Source organism: Agrilus planipennis, unplaced genomic scaffold (assembly GCF_000699045.2).
Source record: "Agrilus planipennis isolate EAB-ADULT unplaced genomic scaffold, Apla_2.0 scaffold61, whole genome shotgun sequence".
Lineage (NCBI taxonomy): Eukaryota > Metazoa > Arthropoda > Insecta > Coleoptera > Buprestidae > Agrilus > Agrilus planipennis.
Genome location: NW_020438922.1, coordinates 1294807 through 1320062, shown reverse-complemented (window position 1 = coordinate 1320062; position 25256 = coordinate 1294807). Strand labels below are relative to the sequence as shown.

The following is a 25256-nucleotide window of genomic DNA, read 5'->3' as shown; positions in this document are numbered from 1 at the left end:
CCTCAAATGAGGAGGTCAAAAACCTCCTCGATCAGTTTTTTGCCAGCAAAGACCAAAAATTTTATGAGCGTGGAATTATGCTACTACCAGAAAGATGGCAAAAGGTGTTGGACCAGAACGGTCAATATATAATTTAATAAAGTATTTGTTTATTATACGAAAACTGTCTTTCATTTCCACAAAAAAAAACGAAATGACTTTCCGAACAACCCTAGAATTGTGAATTTGTTTGAATAATGTTTTCAATTAATATTAGCTTGTAGTGCGAACTTACCCCAATCAGCCAACAGCAGCGATCGCCGAAACCAGAGCCACCATCCGCGCTTGCTCCTAACTTCTCTTTCAATAGCTGCGCACGCACAACTTCCGTTGCCTATTGCGTGCGCACTTTCGTCTTATATATGTCTAAAATTGACGAAAATATTTTTCTGTTGTTACAGGTGGATATGCAAAATTCACGGGGCTTAAAACGTACAACAAACAGCTGAAGACTATGCTAGCCGTCGGAGGTTGGAATGAAGGGTCGTCTAGATTCTCCCCAATGGTTGCAAGCCCTGAAAGAAGAAAGGAATTCGTCAGAAATGCAATTAAATTCCTGAGACAGAACCACTTCGATGGCTTGGATCTTGACTGGGAATATCCAAGTTTTAGGGATGGTGGAAAGCCAAGAGACAAGGAAAACTATGCTTTACTTGTTCAGGTAACTCATTATTGTTTATATCTTTACCGCATTTTCTAAAACTTAATCGTTTTTTGAAATATATTTCGTGATACTCTACAAAATTTTGTTTTCTTTAAAGAGACTAATTGGATTAAAGATTACTACTACAGAATAATCCTAAAACATAAAAAAGTAATTATTAAAAATCGATTTGAAAATTAAATCAAAAAATATCAAAAATAAGGCCTTTCCTCTGTACTCTAAGATAAATATCTACTACCCTGTGTTTCTTCAAATATTTTTATAACTAAGGACACCATGTATCGTGCAGAAGTTACTATATACTTTACATTAAATCAAGATGAATCTTGACAACTACTGAAGAATCAATATTGATTTTATTACAAATGTTGCTCTTCATGTTTATGATCATATACACAAGTATTTTCACTTTTACTTATCCATATTTTCTTCCGCCTGTAAGGTAATACTAATTAAGTTTCCTTTTTGCAAATGTTTGCCTATGAAATAATTGTAATTTATTTAATGGCCTAATAATTTTATTTAAAACAACATTACACTTTATGAGCGCCTATTAGAAGATTTATTGCTGTATAAAAGCCCCTAATTAGCTGCTGTATTACCTAATTTTCTGCCTAATTGATGTTCCCTCTTGTATAAATAAATAAACATGTAGTTACACAATAAAAATATTTATTTTAACTGTATCTGAGCATCAAGACTGTCAATTATGTAAGGAATTTTTTTTTGCAGGGTCTTCGAGAGGAATTTGACAGAGAATCCGAAAAAACCGGAAGACCGAAGCTTTTACTTACGATGGCTGTTCCTGCAGGAATCGAGTATATCAAAAAAGGATACGATCTCGAGAAACTTAATAAGTGAGTCACCTTTAACAATAATTTTAGGAGTCCTGACTCAATTCGAGCATTTATTATTGTTAGTGATTAAAAATATTTCGGACTAAAGCTACTTATAAAGAAATAAGGAAAGTATTAAATAGTTCCTTTATCTAATTGTGCAGACTACGGATGTTGAGAATATTCGCATCTGTATCTACAATCATGTACGTAATATTCGTACTAATTTTGAGACCGCATTCGCAAAATCACTGCAGAGCTTTTGCGGATGCGGATGTCATTTGTGCAAACCCCAACAAGAAATTGTACGCGATACCAACGAGCGGTACATCGGGGTGCAAGCGATTCATTGATATTTTTGAATCATTGATGTTTAGAATCTGAGACCATCGATGTACCGATATTTTTTGAAGATGTTTTTAAGTTTTGTTTAGCATAAGCAAGGTACTGTCCGTCTCAACTATTACTCTTAAATTCTGTCTTAAACAAAAAAAAAAAAACAAGTAAACAGATGCCTACATGTTTAATAAATTTTGAAGATTTTTAACTATAAGCTTTTAAAATTTAATAATTGGTTGGTTTCTTTTATTTTAACGGACTTCCATATCGCATCTGTGTAAAAATGGGTAGTGCATTAGTGCACGTGCATAGTAACGTGCTTGTGCGCGAGTCTAACTTACCTTCTGTGCTTAGATGCATCGATAATTTCAGGGCCGATGTTACTGATATTTATTTTATAAGAACATCGGTACATCGAACCATCTATATTTTTGTTTAAGATGTTTAGCTGAAGACCAAGATTATAATTCTTGTTTGAAGAGCTGTATATCTAGCCTTTCATGGTGAATTCATCAAGTAAAGACGAAAGTGAGAAAGTATTAGGTTCCGATTATAGCCGTAGTCTAGAAGACAATAAATATAAACATTTCTGATTTTTTTAAAATAAATGGCTAAAATGTTATCTGTAACACGCAGATATTTGTCGTCTTTGCTGTTCAGTGTTCCAACTTTTAAATTAAATTTGATTACCTACTAATTTTACTTAACTTACTGCCTACTAAGTATTATTTATTTTTTATATATACGTACCACAATTTATTCATGTTTATTTAAGAAATTCGCAAGATCGTTTTTCTTGAGTCATCATCATCATAAGGTCGTCAGTACTAAGACTGGTTGGATACGTACCTCCACTCTTAGCTATCCTGCGCTAATCTTCCTTAAGGCTAGAGCAATCCATATCCTTAACTATTTGCGAACAGTAACATTATCTAGGTCTACCTCTACCCCTCCTAACTTCCGTTTCTGTCTCTAATATGTCTCTGACTAGACCTTCATGGCTGAGAAGGTGTCCTACCAACCTATCTCGCCTATTTTTTATTGATTTCAATAGAGTCCTCTGCTCTCTTACCCTTTCTAATACCTCTTCATTTCTAACCTTCTCTTTCCACGGTATCCTCATCATTCGCGTGTAACACCACATTTCGAACGCTTCTAACCTTTTCTTTTCCGCCGCGCCCACTGTCGATCTTCCGCACCCGTACAGCGACATGCTCCAAACATACACCTTTAACAACCTTTTTCGAATTGAGTATAGAACAAATATTATTTCCACTTATTTTAGACAAAAGCTAATCATAAACACTGCAATAAATACAAAACGTTGTTGAATAAAGTACTTAACTACAGAACTCTTCTTTGAATGGTTATGTTTCGTGTATTTAATCATCATGTCAGGTATTAAAACTAATATTTTTAACAATGCTTTAAATAAAAATTGTGTGTTCTAAAATGGAAACAGACAAGGTAACCTTCTCAACTTAATATAGCTTATCTCTTAGTTTAATCTCGATTCGTTATTCCTCAGGAATTAATCTAATTAACGTAATTATCTACTTATTATTGCGCTGACTCATGAGCGAGTTCCTTCAGCTCTATTATTACTGTTACTAAAATGCGACATTATTTTCCAGAGCAACTTTCTAATAAATAATTATTGCAATTTGGATCAAAAGTGAGCACGACATAATGCGACGAGCGTATTGTCGCAAAAAAAAAAAATGAATTTATGTTTACGGACAGAAAAATCAGGGGCGGCTCGAGGATAAATAACACGGGTCGTTAAAATAGGTCAACATATCTGACGTTACCTTTATTTGTGGACAAATCAATATTTAATAGGATAAGATGTTAAATATACTTAAAAATGTAGGGAGGAGTTACAGAGATAGAAAAGTGAAGTTGGGTGCAAAAGAATACAATTAAATCCTCTGTCGGGAAAAAACGAAATGACTTTCCGGACAACCCTTTAGTAAGGGAGTCAGACAGAGATGCACACTGTCACCGCTACTTTTTAATTTATATATCGAAGAAGCGATCAACATCATTGAAGACAGTACAACTGTAGGAATAGATATACAGCATTATGTGTCGTCCTCATATGATTTATGACCACCGCTCTCGGTTTTCGGCAGCGTTATAAAATGTGCCACCATATCGATTGCTGCCTCAGGCATTTCGTCTTAACAGTAATTTATATTTTTAATATCATAATTGCAGTTAACAGAATTAAAGAAAATAGTCGTTTTTCTTTCCTACAAATTGTCACTCATATACGTATACATATTTATTTTACTTATAGGTACCGTACTTATGTGCATGTCTTTGCGGCTACCGTAATTACAGTTTTAAATTTTTCGTTATGAAATTAGAAATATAGCAATTTTGCTTAATACAACGCTTGAACCTCAACTGATTGTCATATAATATGTCGCATTTCGAAATTATGTAATAGAAAGTGGATCCACCTGAATTCATTAATTTTCATTCATTTGTTGTGCTATAGAAAGTTAATGAACAAGTAATGAAAATGCTTACTTCGTTTTGATTTGCGCTTATAACTGGATATATATCTATAAAAAGAAGTAGTTATAACAGAAATTCTCAGAACTTGACGATAACAATGATTTTCTATTTTCTTCCACCTGAAGGAAGAAGTTATAGTGTATCAATATAACTATTCTGAGACTTAAATAAAGTTTTGTAATTTTTCCTGTGTCTGTTTTATATGATTGTGGTAATTAGCAAAATTGGTCGTGAAGTTTAGGTTATAGTACTGCTAAAATGAAAGGTCAAGACGAAGACCAAGAGACTGCCTTTATACTAGCAAGACTAAGACTAAGACCTAACGAACAAGACCAAGACTAAAACAAAAACCGATCATGCAAGACCAACACCAATACGTAAGACTAAACGAAAAATTATTACTTCCAGTGGATTTATGAGTAAAACTATTTGAAGTAACTTTAATACAGTAGAACCTTGATAAGATAAAGACCAAGGGAAACGTAAAATAATTTGAGTTATTGAGGTTTTTACTTACTAAGCGTTTATGTTTAAGCTTTAAAAGTATGGATTTCCAGTGACTTAGCAAACTCTTCAGTTTTTTCCTTTAGGATAGGTCCACTAACAGTAATGTTTTTATTTCTACACTGTCTGAACTATGTAAACAACCAGCATTTTTCGAAATTAGAAAATTCAGTAATTCTTCGTCTTTTACATAGAAGACTTTCTCCTGATTCAAACCACTTTTACTGCTTACTGAGGTGCGATGCCCAAATTATTCGTTTCAGAGGATTTTTATTTTAAGTAATAGAGGTTTTGGACTCCGAGGGGAAGAGAACACAAAAAAAAATTTCGTATTCGAAGTTTTTAGTTTGCTTTAGTAAATTTTAACATTAAAAATTTGAAGAAAGAAACTTTATATCTGTTCGAAAACAGGGATCTACAAAAATGTCCTCAGAGTTCTTATCTATGAATAACACGTAGATGAAGTATAAAAACAAACTAATATTTTTTCGAACTGAGATTATATCAGCAACACCAAGATCAATACCAAGACTGGTCTTGGTCACCACATAATTGCATCCAAAACCAATCAAAATGTATTAAATACCATTTCACCTTGTCTAACTGATACATCGGCACTTAACCATTCCTACTGTAATTGCCTCATATCTTTATTCTTTCACTAGTTGGATAACAATTAAAACAGAACCAGCTGAATCCGTTTTGACTATTTGTTTTCCATTAAAATTTTTTTATAGTAATACATTTGACAAGAGAACCCTTCCAATTTTATTCATTCACTTGTTTCAACACGCAGTGCTTCACCTGGAGACCATTATCACTGCAAGACTTTCTATTTTCGTGAGATAAGATATCTCTTTTCTAACTGCATATTTATAATAACAGTTTCTTAGTAATTAATTTTTAGTTCCTTATTTTTAATTTGCTGAGAGTAAGTGCATGGATTTAAAAATGTTCACATATTCCTTTCACACTCATTAGAAATTCTTGAATTGAAGGCACTCTATATAAACATTCGTTTTGTTTCAGATACTTAGATTGGATGAATATTTTAAGTTACGATTACCATTCTGCTTTCGAACCTTCCGTCAATCATCACGCACCGCTCTACTCTTTGGAGGAAGAATCCGAATACAATTATGATGCAGATCTCAACATAGTAAGTCTTTCTTTTTAAATAAATAGTATGGCAATAATTTATTTTAATTTTACATTTACCATCTCATCATCATCATAAGGTTGTCAGGCCTAAGACTGGTTGGATACACACATCTTCACTCTTTCTTATCCTGACCTATTTCCCTAAATCTAGAACATCCCACATTATTAACTATTTGTGAACAGTTATTTAATTTAGGTCTACCTCTAGCCCCCTTAACTCCTGTTACTGCTTCCAATGTGACTCTAACTAGCCCTTCATGATCTATTTCTTGTTGTCTTCGATAGCGCCCTAAATTAGATTTGTAAGGTTATTCCACAAAGTTTTGCTGTAATTGTAGATAGGTATCGCCGAACCGACAATTCTACGAATTTCCTGAAATTCTGGACGGCTGCAAAAGCTACAGGTTTCCATCATCATAAAGTCGTCAGTCCTAAGACTGGTTGGACACGCACCTCCACTCATTTCTATCCATTTCCCTAAAACTAGAACAACCCACATCCCTAACTATTTGCGAACAGTAACATTATCTAGGTCTACCTCTACCCCTCCTAACTTCCGTTTCTATCTCTAATATTTCTCTGAGAAGGTATCCTACCAATCTATCTCGCCTATTTCTTTTTGACTTCCATAGTGTCCTATATTCTCCTAGTCATTCTAATACCTCCTCATTTCTAACCTCTGCCCACGGGATCCTCATCATTCGCATGTAACACCACATTTCTAACGCTACCAAGTTGATTAATGCTCTTAATCTTATCAAATAAAATGAATCCAGTTATTTATCATCCAAAATATGTATAAAATACTCAAAGCAGTGAGCTTTCCGACTTGGCAAATGCGAGCACTGATTTCTTCCTCTCAACAACCCCTAAAGGATTCAATTTTTTCTTAAATTAAATATTTATTGCCTTACTCTACCCCATCGGTTGTCATCAAATTCAGTTGGACAAACAGCTAGGTCTTTACCTAACTTTTGAACTACTTCAGTTAGCACCATATAATACTAGTAGATGACGTCATATTGCCGTAACTTGATGTTTTCTTTATTTTAATTTTCTAACAGCATCACACCGTGCAACACTATTTGGAAAATGGGGTGGATAGCGAGAAACTGGTACTCGGTATTCCGACGTATGGAAGATCCTATACACTTTTCAATCCGGAAGCCAATGAAATGGGAGCTCCGGCTGATGGCCCTGGAGATATGGGTGACGCCACCAGAGAAAACGGCTACTTGGCCTATTACGAGGTACCTACTTATACTATAGGTATATCTATGTACCACTACATGGTATACAAATGATCATTAATATTGCACACCCAAACAAATCCAAAATGTATGCGGAATTGTAAACATTTCCTCTTACTACGACTATTAATCATAAATTTTAAAAAGCCAGCTGTTACTCCTATTAATTTAGTAACTGGCTCCTATACATCCTAATCGGATTTTCTGAAATCTGTTTGTGTTGTGAAATATCATGTTACAATAATCCTATTTAAAAAACATGAGCGAAATACATTATCTAGAGTCGAAGATAAATGGTACGCTTTAATCATTTTAACAAATTGAACCTTCGATCTTAACTGCAGATTTTTTATTATTATGCATATCATTATTCATCTTATAACAATTTGGGAGAGTTGCTACACAATAATCAAGCAAATCGTTGTTAAAGTTAAATACAATAGAATTGAAGTAGTAAATAATTTCAAAACGTAATAAAGTTCAACAATTAAAGACCAAAAATCCTTTGGAATGATTCGTATCTACTCATTATCAAGAAATTTCCTACAAGGTGTGTTTCAAACTTAACAAAATTTTATTGACCATTAGATTTGTGAAAAAGTAAAATCAGAAGGTTGGACAGTAGTTCAACCAAATGAAGATGCCATGGGTCCATACGCGTATAAAGAAAATCAATGGGTAGGATATGACGACGAAAATATTGTAAAAAAGAAGGCTGAGTATGTTGCCGAAAATGGATTGGGCGGTATCATGTTTTGGTCCGTGGATAACGACGACTTTAGGGGAAACTGCTTTGGAAAACCCTATCCTCTCATTGAAGCTGGAAAGGAAGCAATGATAGCTGCAACCAGGTAAGAAATATACGAAAATTCTACACAGAGGGATAAATATGCCGCGAATACAGAAACCGTGGATATGGAATGGTAATTAGTATGAAATCATAGGGGATACGTTCTAAGGTTCCAAAATAATAAAACCAATATGCATCAGAATAAAATCAATTTATTGAGAAATTCGCAATTAAAATTGATCGTTATAATCAGCTTTAGACAAGAGTTTAGAAAATTTAGTGACTTTTGTTTTTGTTTTGAATTTTGAATTAGTCCACTCGGTTACATCTTTTATAAAAGCTGCCTCAGCACGTACATACTTAAATGTTGCCGATACATAAAGGGGATTCAGTAGTACATGCGCCGTAGAGTAAAAACATGCTTATCGGTTCTAGATATCATGAGTCTAATGTTTGGAACAGAGGTTTGAAATTTTGTAGTAAGATAGATAACGCTTTGTTGTAAAGCTTGTCGAAAGTCATTTTTTAATTTTTTAATTTCTATTGAAAATACGTGTCCTACAAAAAGCTTCAACTTTAAGCACTCGTAAAAGCTTTTAATGACCATATTATTGAAAACCAAAAACGTATCGAGTTAGTGTGAACGTTTGTCTGTTACCATACAAAAAATCAGACATCTATCTCGCAGCATTAAATCACAATGTTTAGAATAGAAACCCATATTTTCGGAAAAATTTACACTAGGTACGAGCGGTCTACTGCGGTCAATCCCCTTAATAAATGACACCAAATCCTTTTCTGTTTACCGATTGCATCCTCGAATAATGAAATTTTTAACCGTGAATACAAGAACTGACATAAGGATTTATGGCCAACAAGCTTAAAGTTAGTCAGCAAGCTCCTATAATCCATCATGTTTACAAAAGCATGATAGAAATCAAAGCAAACATCATCAATTCATATTGTTTACATTTACGTAATTATCAATTAATCAAAAGGAGCATTGTTTTCCGATCGATTTGGTATCAATTAATGTGAGTTATGATTAGAAACCACTGAGTTATTTGATTTTGAAGTCTCCCATTTATTTTATTTATTACCCCCCGTACAAAGGTTTTCACTGATGATTCCAAGTTCATTATAAATTTCAGTTATTGGTTCCTTTAGTACTTCCAAATTGTAAAAATTAACCACTTAACTTCTCTTATGTAGGTGGTAATAATGTCTTTCAATCTTTCCAGTAATGTCATTTCGAGCAAAAAACCATCCAAAACCAAACCTTTAAGAAATCGCAAACCTTTCAAGAAAATTGAAAATAAAGATGAAAATTCTGTTATACAAAACAGTGGAGGAAGACAAAATGGTGAAGTTACATCACATAGAAGGCGTATCAATGCCTTAAGGTAAACAAGAACACGTGTTAACAAATTTTAACTATTTAAATCATTTGAAAAACCTTTCCACATAACAAAATTTATATTTCTCCATTAGGGAAAAGAATAGGGATGATGATAAAGACTCCAAACGTCGTTCTGATATTTTTAATAATCGTTCAAGTTCACGAAAAAAAGGAGGGCGAAGACGGCCAACCACCACCACTTCTACAACCACCAGTCGAAGTATTACCAGCACAACCCCTAAATATTACACGCCGGAACCTCCAACAACTCCTGATTCAGGAAGTGGTAAGCTTTCCAAATTCACATTTGACCAAATCAATCCCTATCATACAATTATAAATTTTATTCTTTATTTACTATTTGTCAGTCATTACATCCAAAAAGTTTCTTAAAATACTTTCTAGAATTCAATAATATGTGACTGTGATTCCTGAAATGTAATAGGTACACTACATCGCCATGACCTTAACTTGGAAATGCTGTTCTACTTTTAATAGAACAAATAAAAGAATTAAATATTTCTTTTTCAGATTTTAAATGTGAAGACGAAGGATTCTTCCCTCATCCAAGAGACTGCAAGAAGTACTTCTGGTGTTTGAGCAGTGGACCTTCTGAATTAGGAATTGTTGCTCATCAATTTACATGCCCTTCAGGTAAGCTGTTGCTGTAATCCTGTAAATAATATTCAAGATAAATGCATTTAAACGGTAAAATGTCGAGGTCATCTTCAATTACACGCATTGCGACCGTTCATATGAAAATTGCGTATATTTATTTTATTTTTTATTAAAACGTGATTACCATAATATAAGTAAAACCTTCAACGTTTAAGGAACGGTATACAATAGTGTATAGTATTATAATAACGACATTTAATAGAATTACTAATAAATTAATTGTTATATTTGGCTTCTCAAAATTAGTAGTGACCGGTCTGAACTTTTTTTATTTACCTAATGTTTATGTTATAAAAACATTAATTCATTAGTGGTTTTTGATATTAATCAATATCAACGGTATTGATACCGTCGATATTGAAGGTCATTTCATTTTTATACAGGTCTTTACTTCAACAAGGCAGCAGATTCTTGTGATTATACACAAAATGTTTTCTGCAATATCAAAAAGAAAGCGAAAGCCAGTTCGACCACCGCAGAACCAACAACAACCACAAAAGCTTCTACCACAACAGCATATACCACAACCAGACGAACGACCACAACGACTACTCCCGAATATGTAAGTTCAGAACCAATACACTTTTCCAATGGATCAATTCTGGCGTAGATCATTCTTCAATTTTCAATCTCATTCCTTAAATTTCATTGTTTCTTCCAACAGGACGACTACGAATATGAAGACGATATTATTGAAGACGAGGAAGGAGAAGTTGGAATCAAACATACCGAAGAAGATCCTAGAGTCATCAAGGAACTCATAGAACTCATCAAAAAAGCAGGCAAGTGCCCAGTAACCAGAATTGTTCTGCCGTTTATTTCTCTATTTAATATAATTTAATATTCTAAAATTTTCAGGAGGTATTGAACAATTGGAGAAACAATTACGTTTAGAAGCTGACGGTAGCATTTTGAACAAGTCTTCTGATTCAACTACTCCTTCCACCATTAGCAAATCGTTGTATGAAAGAGTTTTAAGCCGTAAGACTGCTGCCCAAAACGACAGAGCAAAATCAAATTCTATTGCGTAAGTAGATAAAAAAAAAATTATAAGGTGGCCGTCACAAAACACTTGCAAATGTGAAACATCGAAATTCCGATTTCCTTAAAAAATCTTCAAATGCCTTTTCCTTTTTATTAGGTATACTCTACTGAATAGAAACAGCAGAGGTCCTCAAAACGAAGGTGTTCCAAAAGAAGCAACTGGATCTTCCGTTTACTCTAAATCAACGCCAAAATATACAACGATCCAAAGGCAAAGGTACCTTTTTGAATCCATGTGGGATCCACTTTGAACTAATGGATCTTCTTTTACAGACCATCAACAGAAAAACCAGCAGAAGAAGAACCGAAAAAACCTTTGGAGAGCGATGATGAAGAATACGAAGATGAAGAAATTGAGGACGAACCTTTGAACCGAGAAGTCACCGAGGCACCACTGTCGAAATCAACCTTTAGAAGGGTCAATCATCCAGAATACGTAACCATTAGCAGAAGTAGACCAACAACAACGACTACTACTGCTAGTACGACATCCGGTACAACAGCTTCAGAAGTTTCAGATGATGATGACTCAAAATCGTAAGTGATTTATCAAAAATTATTTGCTTCTTGTTTGAAAAATGGTACGGTTGGCTTATTGGTACTGGCATATTTTTATATGATACTAAAACACAAACCAAATTCGAATTGCGTAGGAAATTGAATACCTAATAAAAAACTAACGTGAAATTTGAACTCGTCTGGAAAATGGCTTAACCATTTTCACATACAGATAATATTTCAATTGCTATGGTTAACTAATATCTCCTTGAAGGTAATGGGAAATACTACAGTTTCTTAATTCCACAGTTAGTGCCTATAGTTATCGTAAATTCATAAAAAACGCTGTCGAATAATTAACAATAGTTCGTTTTCTTCATATTAATCTATCATCTGGAGAATATTATCGGCTTGAAAAGTTTTCATACTGTTTTATATCATTAATTCGCTTTTTAACATTCTATTCGCCCATGTAATGCACATACACCCTGTATATATGTATATTCGTGTGGGGATTGTGGTGGTGGAAGTTATTTAACAAAAGTGATAAAAGGTGAAGGTGTTTTAACAATGAATTTAGTGCAACTGCTGGAAGAGGATGCAATTTACACAGTTGGCTAAGTATCTATTCATTATCAATTATTATATGTTTATCATACCTAGTTACTTATACTGCCTTTTTTTACCTTTTTTAGTGTAAGGCGCAGCACTACAGAAGCCACTTCTCATGCATCCCCAGAATACGTGACAGTACGAAGGAAACGCCCATCTACATCCACAGAATCTTCAACTCCGCAGTAAGAGAATAATGAAACTGTTGTTTCTTTATTTTTTTTAACTGCTGTATTTTCTATCAGGTACGTCACCATTCGTGACAGAACCACTACAATTTCAAGTGCAGAAGACAAACCCAAAGAAATAAAAATTGAGGACGACAAGATCGAGGAATCTTCGCAGAAGGAAGCAGAACAAGAACAAACTACAGTTTCAACTGCTTCAGAGGGCGGAAACAGCATAGAAGATTCTAACTCAATAAACGACACCACAGATACAAAAGACCAAAAAGAAACTCCTACCACCACAACCACTCAATCTTCTCCTTCGTCATCAACAGAAAAATCCACGTCCGAATCTTCGGCAAAGGAAACGAAAAATATACCGCAACTTTCTGAACCGACTCCATTCTTAATAAGTAGACGAACACGACCGACCACCACGTCAACGACTACCTCAACTACCGCCGCAACCCCGAAGGTGAGTCCAAATATTTCATCTAATAGACTTAGAAAGCGTCCTCTAAAGCTCTCAAGTCCAAGACCAACCGTCGAAGCTCCCAACGAAAAATTGGCAGCCAGTTTGAACTCACTCGAAAGTTCCAACGAAAAAATTGACAATGATAAATCGGAATACGAAAACAAGAAGGCACTCCAAAGGAGAAGGGGAGGCAATCGTTTCAGACTTCAGACTTTCGAATCAGCAAACTCTCAAATCTTGACTCCAAACCAAGTGGATGGTTCCGATCAAATTAGAACGTTTAGGCCGGACATTTCCGCCGAACTGGCTGATCTATCTTCTCTTACAGCTGTAGATATTGCGGTCACGAAAGATTTCAAAAACAATCATCGTAGACGTCGACCTACAGCAACCAGTTCAACGAGTTCTCCAGCAAGCCAAACAAATGATATCAAAATAAAGACTCTTGAAGATAAAAGGTTTTTAAATAGGGAAAACCTACCAGGTAATAAAGTATCTTTGCAAGAAGGCGTTCCATTACCCATCAAAAGACGTAGACTTGCCAACAGGAACAACGATGAAAACGCAGACTCATTTGTTAGCACATCAAACACACTAATCAATAGAAGACCTTTGGAAATTAGAAACGAAACAGAAACTAGCACTGAAAACTTCAAGAGGATTTCCTTTAGAAATAGAGCTTTTCGAAGACCTAAAACAGAAACGAATCCATCTAATAGTTCCAGTTCTACAGTCGTTTTGGAAGAAACGCCTTCGTTCAAAATAAACTTGAACCAAAACGTATCTACTGATATAAATAGAAATGAAGAACAGCCGAAGGTTGAAAGTTCTTCGGTAAAACCCAGAAGAAAAGTGATACGACGTTTGTTACACAGAACGACTACGCCCTCTGTAGAAGAAAAACCAATAACAACAACAACTGAAAGACAAACAACGACTGAAAGACAAACGACGACTGAAAAAATTGAAACTACTTCCGTTGAAAATAAAACAGACGAAATTTCCCAAATAATAAATGAAGGCAACGATAACTCCAGTACGGAAAATGTCATCTCCAATAGTGACAGTGATTTACTAGATGATACAAACACCACCAACAGTACTGATCAGCTGGACGACAATGATAAAAAGGAAACTGGTCCTCAAAACGAAGAGAATATTTCCGATGAAGAGGAAGAAGAAAATATAAAACTATCTGAAACTATTATATCAGAAAGTAAAAACACCGATTTTAACCGAAATGACTTTTTTGGAGTAGGTTCCAAAAATATCGATCCGTTTGGTAAAGATTTACCTGAGAAAACTCTTAGGAAAGAAACATTTCCCATCTCTCATACCATTGAAGATGATGATAAGGAGTCTACAACTGAAGGAATTAAATTTACCAGGAGAAGGAAAATAATACGTAAATTTTCGACAACTGAGTTTCCAACGACTGCGGTTAGCAGCTCAATTGATGACTTTGGACAGAGAACACAACCTAAGAAAATTATACGGAGGTTGAGACCGCAGGGCAGCAGATTCAATTCCTTGGGATTAAATCAAAAAGTAGAAAATTTAGAAAAGCCAGAAATAGGTCCAATTGAAGATGACACAGAATCCACATCGAAGAAATATATAAAAAGGCCAAGTCTTTTCCTACGAAATAAACAACTCAGTGCCGAAAAGAAGAGCAGCTTTTCACTTGAATATTTAAACAGACCATCTTCGACTGAGGCCACGACGAAAAGCGATCTGTTCAGAAGATATTCTCGCCGTCCGTACAGTAGCATACAAAGAACCGCGAGACCCCTTTCATCCACAACTATTTCTCAAGCATCAACATCTGATTTCGAAATTACAAGCAGTCGTTCCACAACTGCTGCTGCGTTTGAACAATCTACAGAAGAAGATGTTGCAGAAGTCACGTCAGAAACAAATCCTTTGATCGCAACAACCGATGACAGCATAATTAACTTTTCTTCGACATTTTCTCTTGAAGATATTTTCGCTGTTACTCCCACAACTGAAAGTAATTTGGATTATTCTACTGAAACAGAATCACTGGTGAATTTATCAACTGAATCAAATGCAGAAAGTCTTTCTACTACAGTTCTCGATTCTGAAGAAATTACAACATTGAGGAATGAGTTATTGAAAGATTTACATAAAGATAACGTTTTGAATGATACTGATGTTTCTACGGAATTGCCTGACGTTCCACCAACAACTACTACTGATGTATACAACGAAATATCAACGCTCCAACCTCCAGGCGAAAGTGATGCTAAAACAGAAATAGAATCAGAAGTAGAAAATGAAGATCTTGGTCAAAAAGGTGATAAGGAAATGGAAATACAAGATAGTACTACATTATCTGATGTTGAGATGACTACATCAGAAATCGATACTTCAACAAACTCTTCTACAGCAGCTTCATCTACATCGGAAACCACAACTGCTTCTACCACTACAACGACTGTCACAACAACTACTACTACTACTCCTAAACCTTTTAAAAATAAGTTATATGCTCCGAATTCACTTAGGCCAAAATTGAAACTGACCCAGAAGTCAAACCCTCTATTTCTAAAAATTGCCGATGACGATAAAGACAAAGCGGGTGAAAAGAGACCCCAATTTAGAATATACAACAGTAGATATGGCGGGGCTAGAAAACCTGTAACGTCAAGTATTTTAAACGAAAGTAGAAACGACGAAGACGAAAATACATCGAACCATGGTCGTGAAGAAAACGACATCGAAGAAGAAAATGGAGACAAAATCGAAAACGATAGCAACGTTTCCAAAGAAGTAATAGATGATGAAATTCCGAAAGATTTAAAAACCATATCAACTCAAAAACCTCGTTTCGGCTTTAGACCATCGTTTACTCGGAAACCACCAACAGGTTTTAAAGCCAAAACTTCCTCCACTACGACTGAATCGCCATCCTCATCAACAGCTAACATACTCAAAGCCTTAGACGCGAGAAACAAATTCTTTAACAGTAACTCTCGTAAATACAAAAATCCTTTACACAAACAGAGCAATAACACCACAGAAAGCCATACTGAACCGCAACCTGTGACCACAATTCAACCAAACAGCACAACTGGCGAAGTATCTTCAACAGTTTCAATCACAACCGACGGTAGTAACATTACAACTGACAATGAAACAACAACAGCTAAATACCATCACGTTTTTGAGGAAAATGGAAATGTTAGTAATCCATCATTTGGAGATAACGTCACTGAAGTAGTGGCCAATGTTACTGAAGTAGCAGCACCCACGAAAAAATTGGAAAAACTGATAGAAGTGAATAGAATTGTGAAAGTTTCTTTGAAAAAAGACACCGATGACAGTTCAGAAGCCAAGGAAGTCACCTTGTTACCAAGTGTCGATAAGGTTGGCGTTATAAGTCGATTAAAAGTTGTAAATATCGTGGACGGTACTAGGAGTTTGGCTGATGGTCCCACGATTCATGACCCTGCCTCGTCTCAACTCACCTTCGACCCTAATCTACTAGCGCAAGTAGCCACCGATAAATATCTCGCAGACCAGATACACATAGATTCCAAATCGATGGTCCATACGTTCACAGCAAAACCTCCCCATAACTTCGAAAGTGCCACTATACCACTGGAAGGTCTTTTCAATTACAGACCTTTCAAGGAGGAATCTGACAAGTTTCCTTTAGAAGAAGAGGAAGCTTTAGAGACAGAAAATTCACATAGGGTTACCGTAAGGGTTATCCAACCCAAAGCTCCTGTCAGAGAGGAGAAGAAAATCGAACCGTACATGTTCGCCCATCCCATGAACATAGTTCACGAAAATGGAGCCCTAAGGGCGAAAGTGGTAGAAATAACGCCGGAATTTAATTCTGAAACTATCAAAATCGCTCCGATTGCGGTCTCGCTGGGTGAAAAATTATCCACTCAAAATTCTAGTCAAAAGTCGAGCGACAATTTTTCAGGCAATCATAGAGAGAACTCCACGAACACGTAATGACTAAATAATAAATATTAATTAAATATAATTAGACTATAAGTATCGTTAATGTTAACTTGTGTACATAAAGCTGAAAATATACTTTGTAAATAATTTATGTTGCACGTCTGCATTATTTTGCACGTTTGTTTTTTTTTTTAATTTCCACCTGTATACCTTCACTGTTGGGTGCATTATTCGTAGTGCCATGGATGCGTGATTTTGTTTTGTTTTTTGTTTGTGTATGGCCAGTGGTTTCCTTTTTGTATTTTGTCATGACCTTTTGTGTGAAATATATGTTCTTTAATTTCAAGAATATCTTTTCTTTTGTCGCGTCCTTAAGTAATTAACAGGATTAATGTTGCATGCGAGCTCTAAAACAAAGGAAGTTTTGCACGACCTCAAGGTGAGTCTCGAGATAATTTTAACAGTAGGTACTTGAAGCAGTAGTTTGCATCTTGTAGTACTTCCAACCTTTACAGAGTTTCGGCTTTCACAGTTCTTGTCGTTAAACAAATTCCTATTTCTCGACTATTAGAATTTATCCACAATAATTTAATAATTTAACCAGAAAACAGAACTTTACTCTATCGACCTATGTATGTGTTTGTATTTTTGTATAATGGACTTCTGTCAAATGTTTGAATTTGTTTTTCTTTTGATATGTTGATATCTCTACGATTTCCCAAAACAAAACAACAAAAGGAAAGAATATATGGATATATTATAAGAAACGTCAAATTTTTCAGTTTCAATGCCCGTAATTTTTTGCTATAAAGTTAGTTTAAACATAAATTAGAATGATTATTTATTAATTGCTACACATTTCATTTAGTTTGAACAAAGTTAATTTATTTGTTGGTTGCATAATGAAACAGTAAAATTGTTGTAAAACTGTTGAAATTGTCGTATTTTATAATGATTTAAACATGAGAGAAGTATACGAAATCCTATGACATTGTTAGTTACTTAATAGTGGATTAATATGCAATATTAATTTGAAATCATTTTTTCGATTTTATATTTACTCACTACAAACTACCTCCACCACCTACCACCAATGCTCTGACGTAAAGCCAAAGGTCCCGGGTTCGATTCCCGGTGGGGGTGTGACAACAGCAACAATTTTTCCCTTATTAATTTGAGGTAGTTTCTAGTGGGTAACATTGGTGCGCAAAGCCAAAGGTCCCGAGTTCGATTCCCGGCGGGGGTGTGACAACAGCAACAATTTTTCCCTTATTAATTTGAGGTAGTTTCTAGTGGGTAAATAAAAATGATTTTAAATTAATATTGCACGAGAGAAGTACGTAATATTGATTTTAAGGAGTAATTGTCAACAAACACTACACCTTTCTATACTATTACTACTAAGTAACTCTAATACTGTAGCATCTTCAGTCGACCCCTGAAGAAGCTAGAGTACCTAAGGGGAAACTGTTATTGGGTTTGTTAACAATAAGTCATTTGAAACTAGTCAGTGGTTAGATTAAGACAGATATACATATACACTATTAGACTTGGCCAGCGCCGTCACCAAATAATTGAGATCCTTTGAAGTCTATTTTTAAGGCTGTTACTGCATTATTACTTACTAAGTTTTAATCGCGACTTTTTATTAATTTTCATCTATATATAAAATAATATTTCGGTTATTAGTATTGTATATTTCAATTTAATTCCGAGCAATTTACGTATGATATGCTGGACCACATAAAACCAATTTTTTTCCATCCTTCGGTATTTTTTTTTCTGGATAAAAAGCACCCTATATCCTTTACTGTATTCCTGACAATGTGTGTAGAAAATTTCATGACGATCATTTGAGTATTTAAGGCGTGAAATTATTACAAACAAACAAACTCATATTCGCATTTAAAATATTACTTATGATTTTATTACTGCAATTTAAAAGCAATTTTAACTAGGTGAAAAGGTCTATTTTGTCTATAATTTTTTAAAAGATATATAAACTATAAAATACTAATCAGATTTTTAAATAAATTCTGCTATATTACTCCAAAAAATTAATTAAATTGGTCAGCCACCAGACTTTGCATCTTAACTAAATGCTAGTTGTTCTGTTTTTTCTTTTAGAATCGCTGAACTTTGTTTCAAAAACCTCTAATATGCTTGTGAAAGTGTCCTACCAACCTATTTCGCCTACCTCTTATTGTCTTCTATAGAGTCTTCTGTTCTCCTATTCTTTTTAATGCCTCTTCATTTCTAACCTTCTCTATCCACGGTATCCTTGTCATTTACCTATAACACCACATTTCGAACGCTTCTAACCTTTTCTTTTTCACAGCGCTCACCCTCCATGTTTCGCACTCGTACAGCGCCGCTCTCCAAACATACAACTTTAACAATCTTTTTCGAATTTGTAAATTAACCGTTCGCGAGTGACTTCTTTTTATCTAGGCGCAAATAAAAGTTACAATTTTTATTCACATTTATAAAGTGCAATTTCGGTACTTACTATAATAAATATACAAGAAATCATAATGCAACTTGATATGAATTAGTAACAAAATAGTTAGTTTCATTAACATTCAATAACAACTTATTATATTAATCAAAAATTTAGTTGTATCGATAGCACTCTTTTGGTATTTTTAAATTAAAATACTCGTTAAAATTTGATTTATAAAACCTTTAGGCATTTATTATTTTCTCAATATATGGTGTTGCCTCTTCTATATACTACATGTAACAATCATTGAAATAACATTATCTTAACTTTTTTTCTATTGAAGTTCATTTCAAGGTGGACAACAATTGCACAGCGTGTACAATTCATATATGTATATTAATAGTACAACTTATCGTTAAAGTATTTCACATTCCATTTTATTTACCTTGAATGTAGACAGTTGCGACTGTAAGAACTTCCTTTTACATCTTTTCATCCTGAAATGTACCTTTCAGTAACAATTAATATCTATTGTTTGTTTTTGTTGTTATTACATATCAATTACTTACTCAGGTAGTTTTGAGATGAATAGCTATTTTATTTTTTATCTTAATTTTCTGATTCTTATAGCCCTAGGACTGACGACGTTATAAGGATGATGAACGTATTGAAATAGGTGTAGTAAGGAAATGCTTTTACTATCTGTTTTAGTATTTTTAATATTTGATAACAAACAATCAAGGCCCTGTCGAAGGTGCACACATTAGGGTCTCTTTTGTAGACGTTCATCAATACTTTAAATTTAATTACTTATTCAAAAATATGGATTATCCACACATATTCTTAATAGCAATTAGGAAATTGTGTTTGCGTTAGTAACGGTTACATATATTACGATCAAATTACAAAGATCGACACATTCAGCTTTCATTGTGGTATCATATAGAAGGTACATGGGTCTATATGTGTAATAGAATCAAGGACTTTAAGAATTTTCATTCATGCGGCACTGTCTACAAACTAAAAGTAAAGATATTCTGATTAAAATTATTGCCCATTCATAGCTCGTTATAACTTTCGTTGAAAGTATCCACCAATAATAATGGTTGGCTTGTGCAGATAGTTTAGAAATTAAAGGGGTGTTGGTTTTGAAAGCAAATACATATATATCTTCTCATAATTGAAGAGTTAAAATCAAGAAGTACTAAAACACTTTTTGTTAGGTATGTTTGTCAGTGGTGATAGTACTGCGGAGGTAGTTTTTTATTCAACAAAAATGAGATAGTAGTGATGAGGGAAGGGGGGGGGGTTGTGGTATCGTAACAAATGGATGGACAGACACTTGGAAGACTGACAATATACTTGAGACGACCGAGCGGCATGGCCTAGAGGCTTAGCATTCGGGAGGACGCCGGTTTCGATTCCGGGTCCGTCTGCCTTGGTCCAAGTTTTTCTGTGGTTTCCTTGGATCACTTAGGCAAATGCTGGGGCAGTAATATTCCACAGATAATCTTTCATTCTCTTCTGTCTTCATTTCGTCCGTCTCAACTTTCTCACCCGAACCCCCACCCACCCATTGCCACGATTCCTGAAAGTAGGCTGAAGAGGGCCTTCCGCCCTACCTTCCGACGCAGTCCGGAGGGGCTGCCCGCCCACCAGCATATGTGGCTGGTGGGAATGAAACACCCAAAAGTTTTTAAGTTTTTTTATACCTGAGGGTTTGTAGCTATTGGAATTCTAATAATGAAAGAAAATAGATGCAATATTTTTATTTAGAATTGATATATACATAAATCCTGTCCTCTTAATTTTACCAACACGCGAAATAATTCTCATTCGTTTAATTCATACTGTAATAACGCAGGCCTTATTATATCAAAGTCAACCTTTGTTGAGACTAAATACTTGCTGACATTTCGAGCAAATAACGAAACGTAAAATTTGTTATCGTCTGAAACTTCAGCCACTTTGAACAACTCGTCGATTTCATCGTTTGTTAATTTGTTACCCAAACTACCAAGGAATGCACCGATCGTCGAGGCATCCAAGTATCCCAAACTTTTTTTGATCAACGGAGCAAATACTTCTTCTATGCTGCGAACATTTTTGTAAAAGTGAATCGCTGTTCGACTTATCGCACTGACGAAATCTTCAAATGAAATGCATCCGTTTTCGTCTTCGCTCATAGTATCGACCAAAAGAGATAGATTTAATTCTGATGGGCAGTAATTTAAAGCCCGTATCACCGGTTCAACCGCTTCCTTTATTATTTTTTCGTTTGTATCGTCGGTAAATTTGAAAAATGTTTCCCGAATTCGTTTTAAGTTTTCTTCGTCAAGCTTATCCATTTTTCTCCTACTTTTTGTGGGCAATCAGTATAAATTTTTGGCTTATTGAACCCCCCCACCCCAGTAGCAAAGGTATTTTTAGAATGACGTTTACCACTTTTTGTCAGATTAAAATGTTTTATATATAGATCGAAGTGACAATGTAGCATACAGGGTGTTCTAAGGAAAAGAGTCAAGTAGAGGATTTAACGACTACATGGAGCAATCCCTACACGTTAGGGACCTTCCATAAACCATGTATCTTGAGTTTCGATACTTTTAGACCCTCTTCCCTCGTAGCTTTCCGCCCATCACTTCTCCCCCAAAAGTTACTAAGTTTCTTAATACAAAAAAAAAAAAAAAAAATTTTTTATTTTAACTTTTAATTTATGTCATTAACAAGTACAAACGGTGAGACTAGCCACTTATTTAAATTTTAAATCAAGAAATTGTAAAAGAAATGCGTGAGTCTTAATTTGAAATACGCGGTAAGCCTTTTGTTAGACCCCCTCCCCCCACAGATAGGCTACGTGGTTCATGAAAGATCCCTTACCAGAGATTATTGTAGAATGAAATTATAATTTTCTTTTACTATTTTCACCAAGATCTTTCTTTAATGTAGATTTTGGTAAAGTGGCAAAAGAATATTTTTATTAGACTCTTAACCAATTAGTCATTCTATGTAACAATTTTTACAATTTATTGTAGTCCCAAAAAAAACATTAAACAGAAAATTTTGGAAATATTATTTTTTCAGTTATTTTTGATCAAAATGAAATGTGTTTTGAAGCACGAAGTTATTATTTTAAACCATGATCAAAAGTTATTTGAAAATTAAGCATTTCGATTCCTTTTGTGGATGTACTATAGATACCATACCATCTAACTAAAAAGTTAAAATTGTTAGAAATTTAACATATGTAGATTTAATTTTTTAACAAGAAAAGTATGAAATTGGTAATTTTATAAAAGATCTGCCTCCTAAGTTCGGTTATTTTTCGTCGATAAATAAAACACAGGAAAACCAGTTTTTATTCAAATAAAGTTAATTATACAAAAAGCATGTTTGTATAGGTAGCATGAATATAACAATTACTCTACACTATTAACAACTAAAAGGTCAAGTCAGCTATAAAATTATTCAATTGTGTATAGACCGTGTGCGTTTTCTAAATTTCTCGTCAAACTTTATAAACAATATCCTTTTAACATAGATACCATTACACTGATGTTATGTTGAACGTGAAATTACAGATTAAGAACAAAATGTGCAGTTAAACTGTCTGATTGACAGGAAAAATGGGTTGAGTGTTATAACTTTCACGAATTTTTTTTCGTTTCTCTATTCTCTGCTCATCTTGAAACCAAGTCTCATTATATTTATCTTAGCAACCAGATGTTCTCACTATAACTTTAGTTAATTACTTAAGTACTTAATTGTCATGAAATTTAAGTTGTTGTCGCTTATTTTAGATAAAGTTTGAATTGTTTGTTTAAAATTTTTTGTAGTACTGCCTTTCACCTTTCACTTTAAGTGAACGTTTAGGTATTTTTATATTATTATGAAAAAGTTCCACAATTTTATTTATAAATAACTATACCACTTTCTTATTTTTTCCAAAAACACGATAACAAGAAATGGAATTATAACACCCAACTTATTACGTAGTTTTCACACATTTTAGATAGGATTTTATTCAATTAGATACTCAATACTTGCTTATCACTACATAGTATAAAACAAAGTCGCTTTCCCGCTGTCTGTCCCTATGTATGCTTAAATCTTTAAAACTACGCAACGGATTTTGATGCGGTTTTTTTTAAAAGATAGAGTGATTCAAGAGGAAGGTTTATATGTATAATACATGCATAATATAGTAGGGAAACACTGATAATTTTAGAGGTTTCTAATGTGATGTCGTAAATAAACACATTTTTTGCGCTTACATTGCAAACGCTGGCTGAACCCTACGAGATAGATCAAAATAATGTACTACAATATTGTACATCTTAAAAGGGTCTACAAAAAAGTCCGGGATGGTATATGTCTATCTCTTAGGGATAACCCACAATAACCATTTTTATCCTTTACTTTTTATGAGAAATAATGACTTATTTACGAAGCGATTGTAGGCAATACAGCATTAATTCTTATCCAATTAAGTACCTTAAATACATTGTGCATTTAATATAGATCAATATGGCCCTTTACAGCATGTAATTTAAATGAATATTTTCGAAGATATTACAGATTTAAAATGCAGGGACATAGCGGTTGCGGCGGTACCGGCCGGGAGGCCGGTTTGTATTGTCTAATGACAAAAAAACTGTGAATGTTGTATATAAAGACATTCTGTAGTATATTTAGTATGTTCAGGGGATATCTTTTGAAGATTTCCCCTTTTCGATAATAATCTAAACAAAACAAAAATATATTTAGTATCAGCATTGCACCCGTGCGAAGCTGGGGCGGGTCACTAGTTAGAAATAAAACAAGAAATTCAAAAGTCTATATAAATACGAATTTCGAAATTATGACATAAAAAATTTTATAAAATCTTAGTGTTATCACTAGTAAACTTATTATTAGTGTAGGTCGTAGTTTTGCTTCAGCGCCTTCATTATTATTTTATTAATTTAAATATACTTTTAATGAGGTAATGTTTTTGAAAATCCTGCAGTGAAAGACTAAAAGTATTTTTTATTTGCATTATTGCTTTGTCTCCTTGCAGATTGCTCAACTTCAGTTCTGTTTTTTTTGCGTTTTCAGCGTAACCATGATAAACAATTAAAATGAGTTAAGAACGATTTTGCTTATCACTAATTTCATTTAAATTTTAACTGTAATAAAATTAAGGTTTATAATATAATTCATTTGTGCAGAATCTAACTCTGATGAAATTACCAAATTCTAGATTTTTAATTTCTGTTTTTGTGGTTAAACGAAAGAAACTGTTATATTTCGAACATCATGTAGGTATTAAATGCAATAAATAATTAGCTCTGTTATCTTTTACAGACAATTATTTCGTAATAGTAGGCTTAGGTTTCCTACATCGGTGTTACGTAACAGATATTAGATATATCTTTCAGTTTGTCCCGTACTTGACTATTTTGAAGAAGTATTTCCTACACCTACTTATTCCTATTACATAATCTAGGAAAACTATACATTTCTTTCGCAAGGTTTCCGAGTTAGCAGCGAAATTGTTGTGATTGTTTAGTGTAACTTATAGTCTAATTAGATCCTTTAAAAACAATGGACATACAGCAGAAACCTACAATACTACGAGGTCTCTTCAAAAAGTATCGCGAATTTTGTGTTTTTTTGAAAAATTATTGTTGTTGTGCCAACGTTTTTTCCAATCCTCGAAGCACTTCAAAAAATCATATTTTATTATCTTGTTCGGCTCCTCCTTCGATGCCGTTTGTATCTCCTTAATCGTACCGTAGCGTCGTCCTTTCATGGGCCTCGTCAGTTTCGGGTGCAAGAAAAAGTCACAAGGGGTCAGATCTGGGGAAAACGGTGACTGCGACATTATTAGTGTAGTGTTTTTAACCAAAA

The 25256-nt window shown here is 34.2% G+C and overlaps 1 protein-coding gene across 1 annotated transcript in view; it reads left to right on the top strand.

Moving 5' to 3' along the window:
- Nucleotides 1-17266, top strand: part of LOC108732746 (serine-rich adhesin for platelets-like) — a 101320-nt gene extending 84054 nt beyond the window's left edge. Inside the window, exons 4-18 of the mRNA XM_018463697.1 lie at nt 441-700; nt 1436-1560; nt 5938-6067; nt 7134-7319; nt 7908-8170; nt 9351-9512; nt 9601-9794; nt 10040-10162; nt 10570-10748; nt 10851-10968; nt 11045-11213; nt 11328-11447; nt 11504-11767; nt 12424-12525; nt 12586-17266. Of these exons, the coding sequence (XP_018319199.1) occupies nt 441-700; nt 1436-1560; nt 5938-6067; nt 7134-7319; nt 7908-8170; nt 9351-9512; nt 9601-9794; nt 10040-10162; nt 10570-10748; nt 10851-10968; nt 11045-11213; nt 11328-11447; nt 11504-11767; nt 12424-12525; nt 12586-16972 (6782 nt within the window). The 3' untranslated portion in view covers nt 16973-17266. The remainder of the gene's footprint in view (nt 1-440; nt 701-1435; nt 1561-5937; nt 6068-7133; nt 7320-7907; nt 8171-9350; nt 9513-9600; nt 9795-10039; nt 10163-10569; nt 10749-10850; nt 10969-11044; nt 11214-11327; nt 11448-11503; nt 11768-12423; nt 12526-12585) is intronic.
- Nucleotides 17267-25256: the final 7990 nt, after the last annotated feature.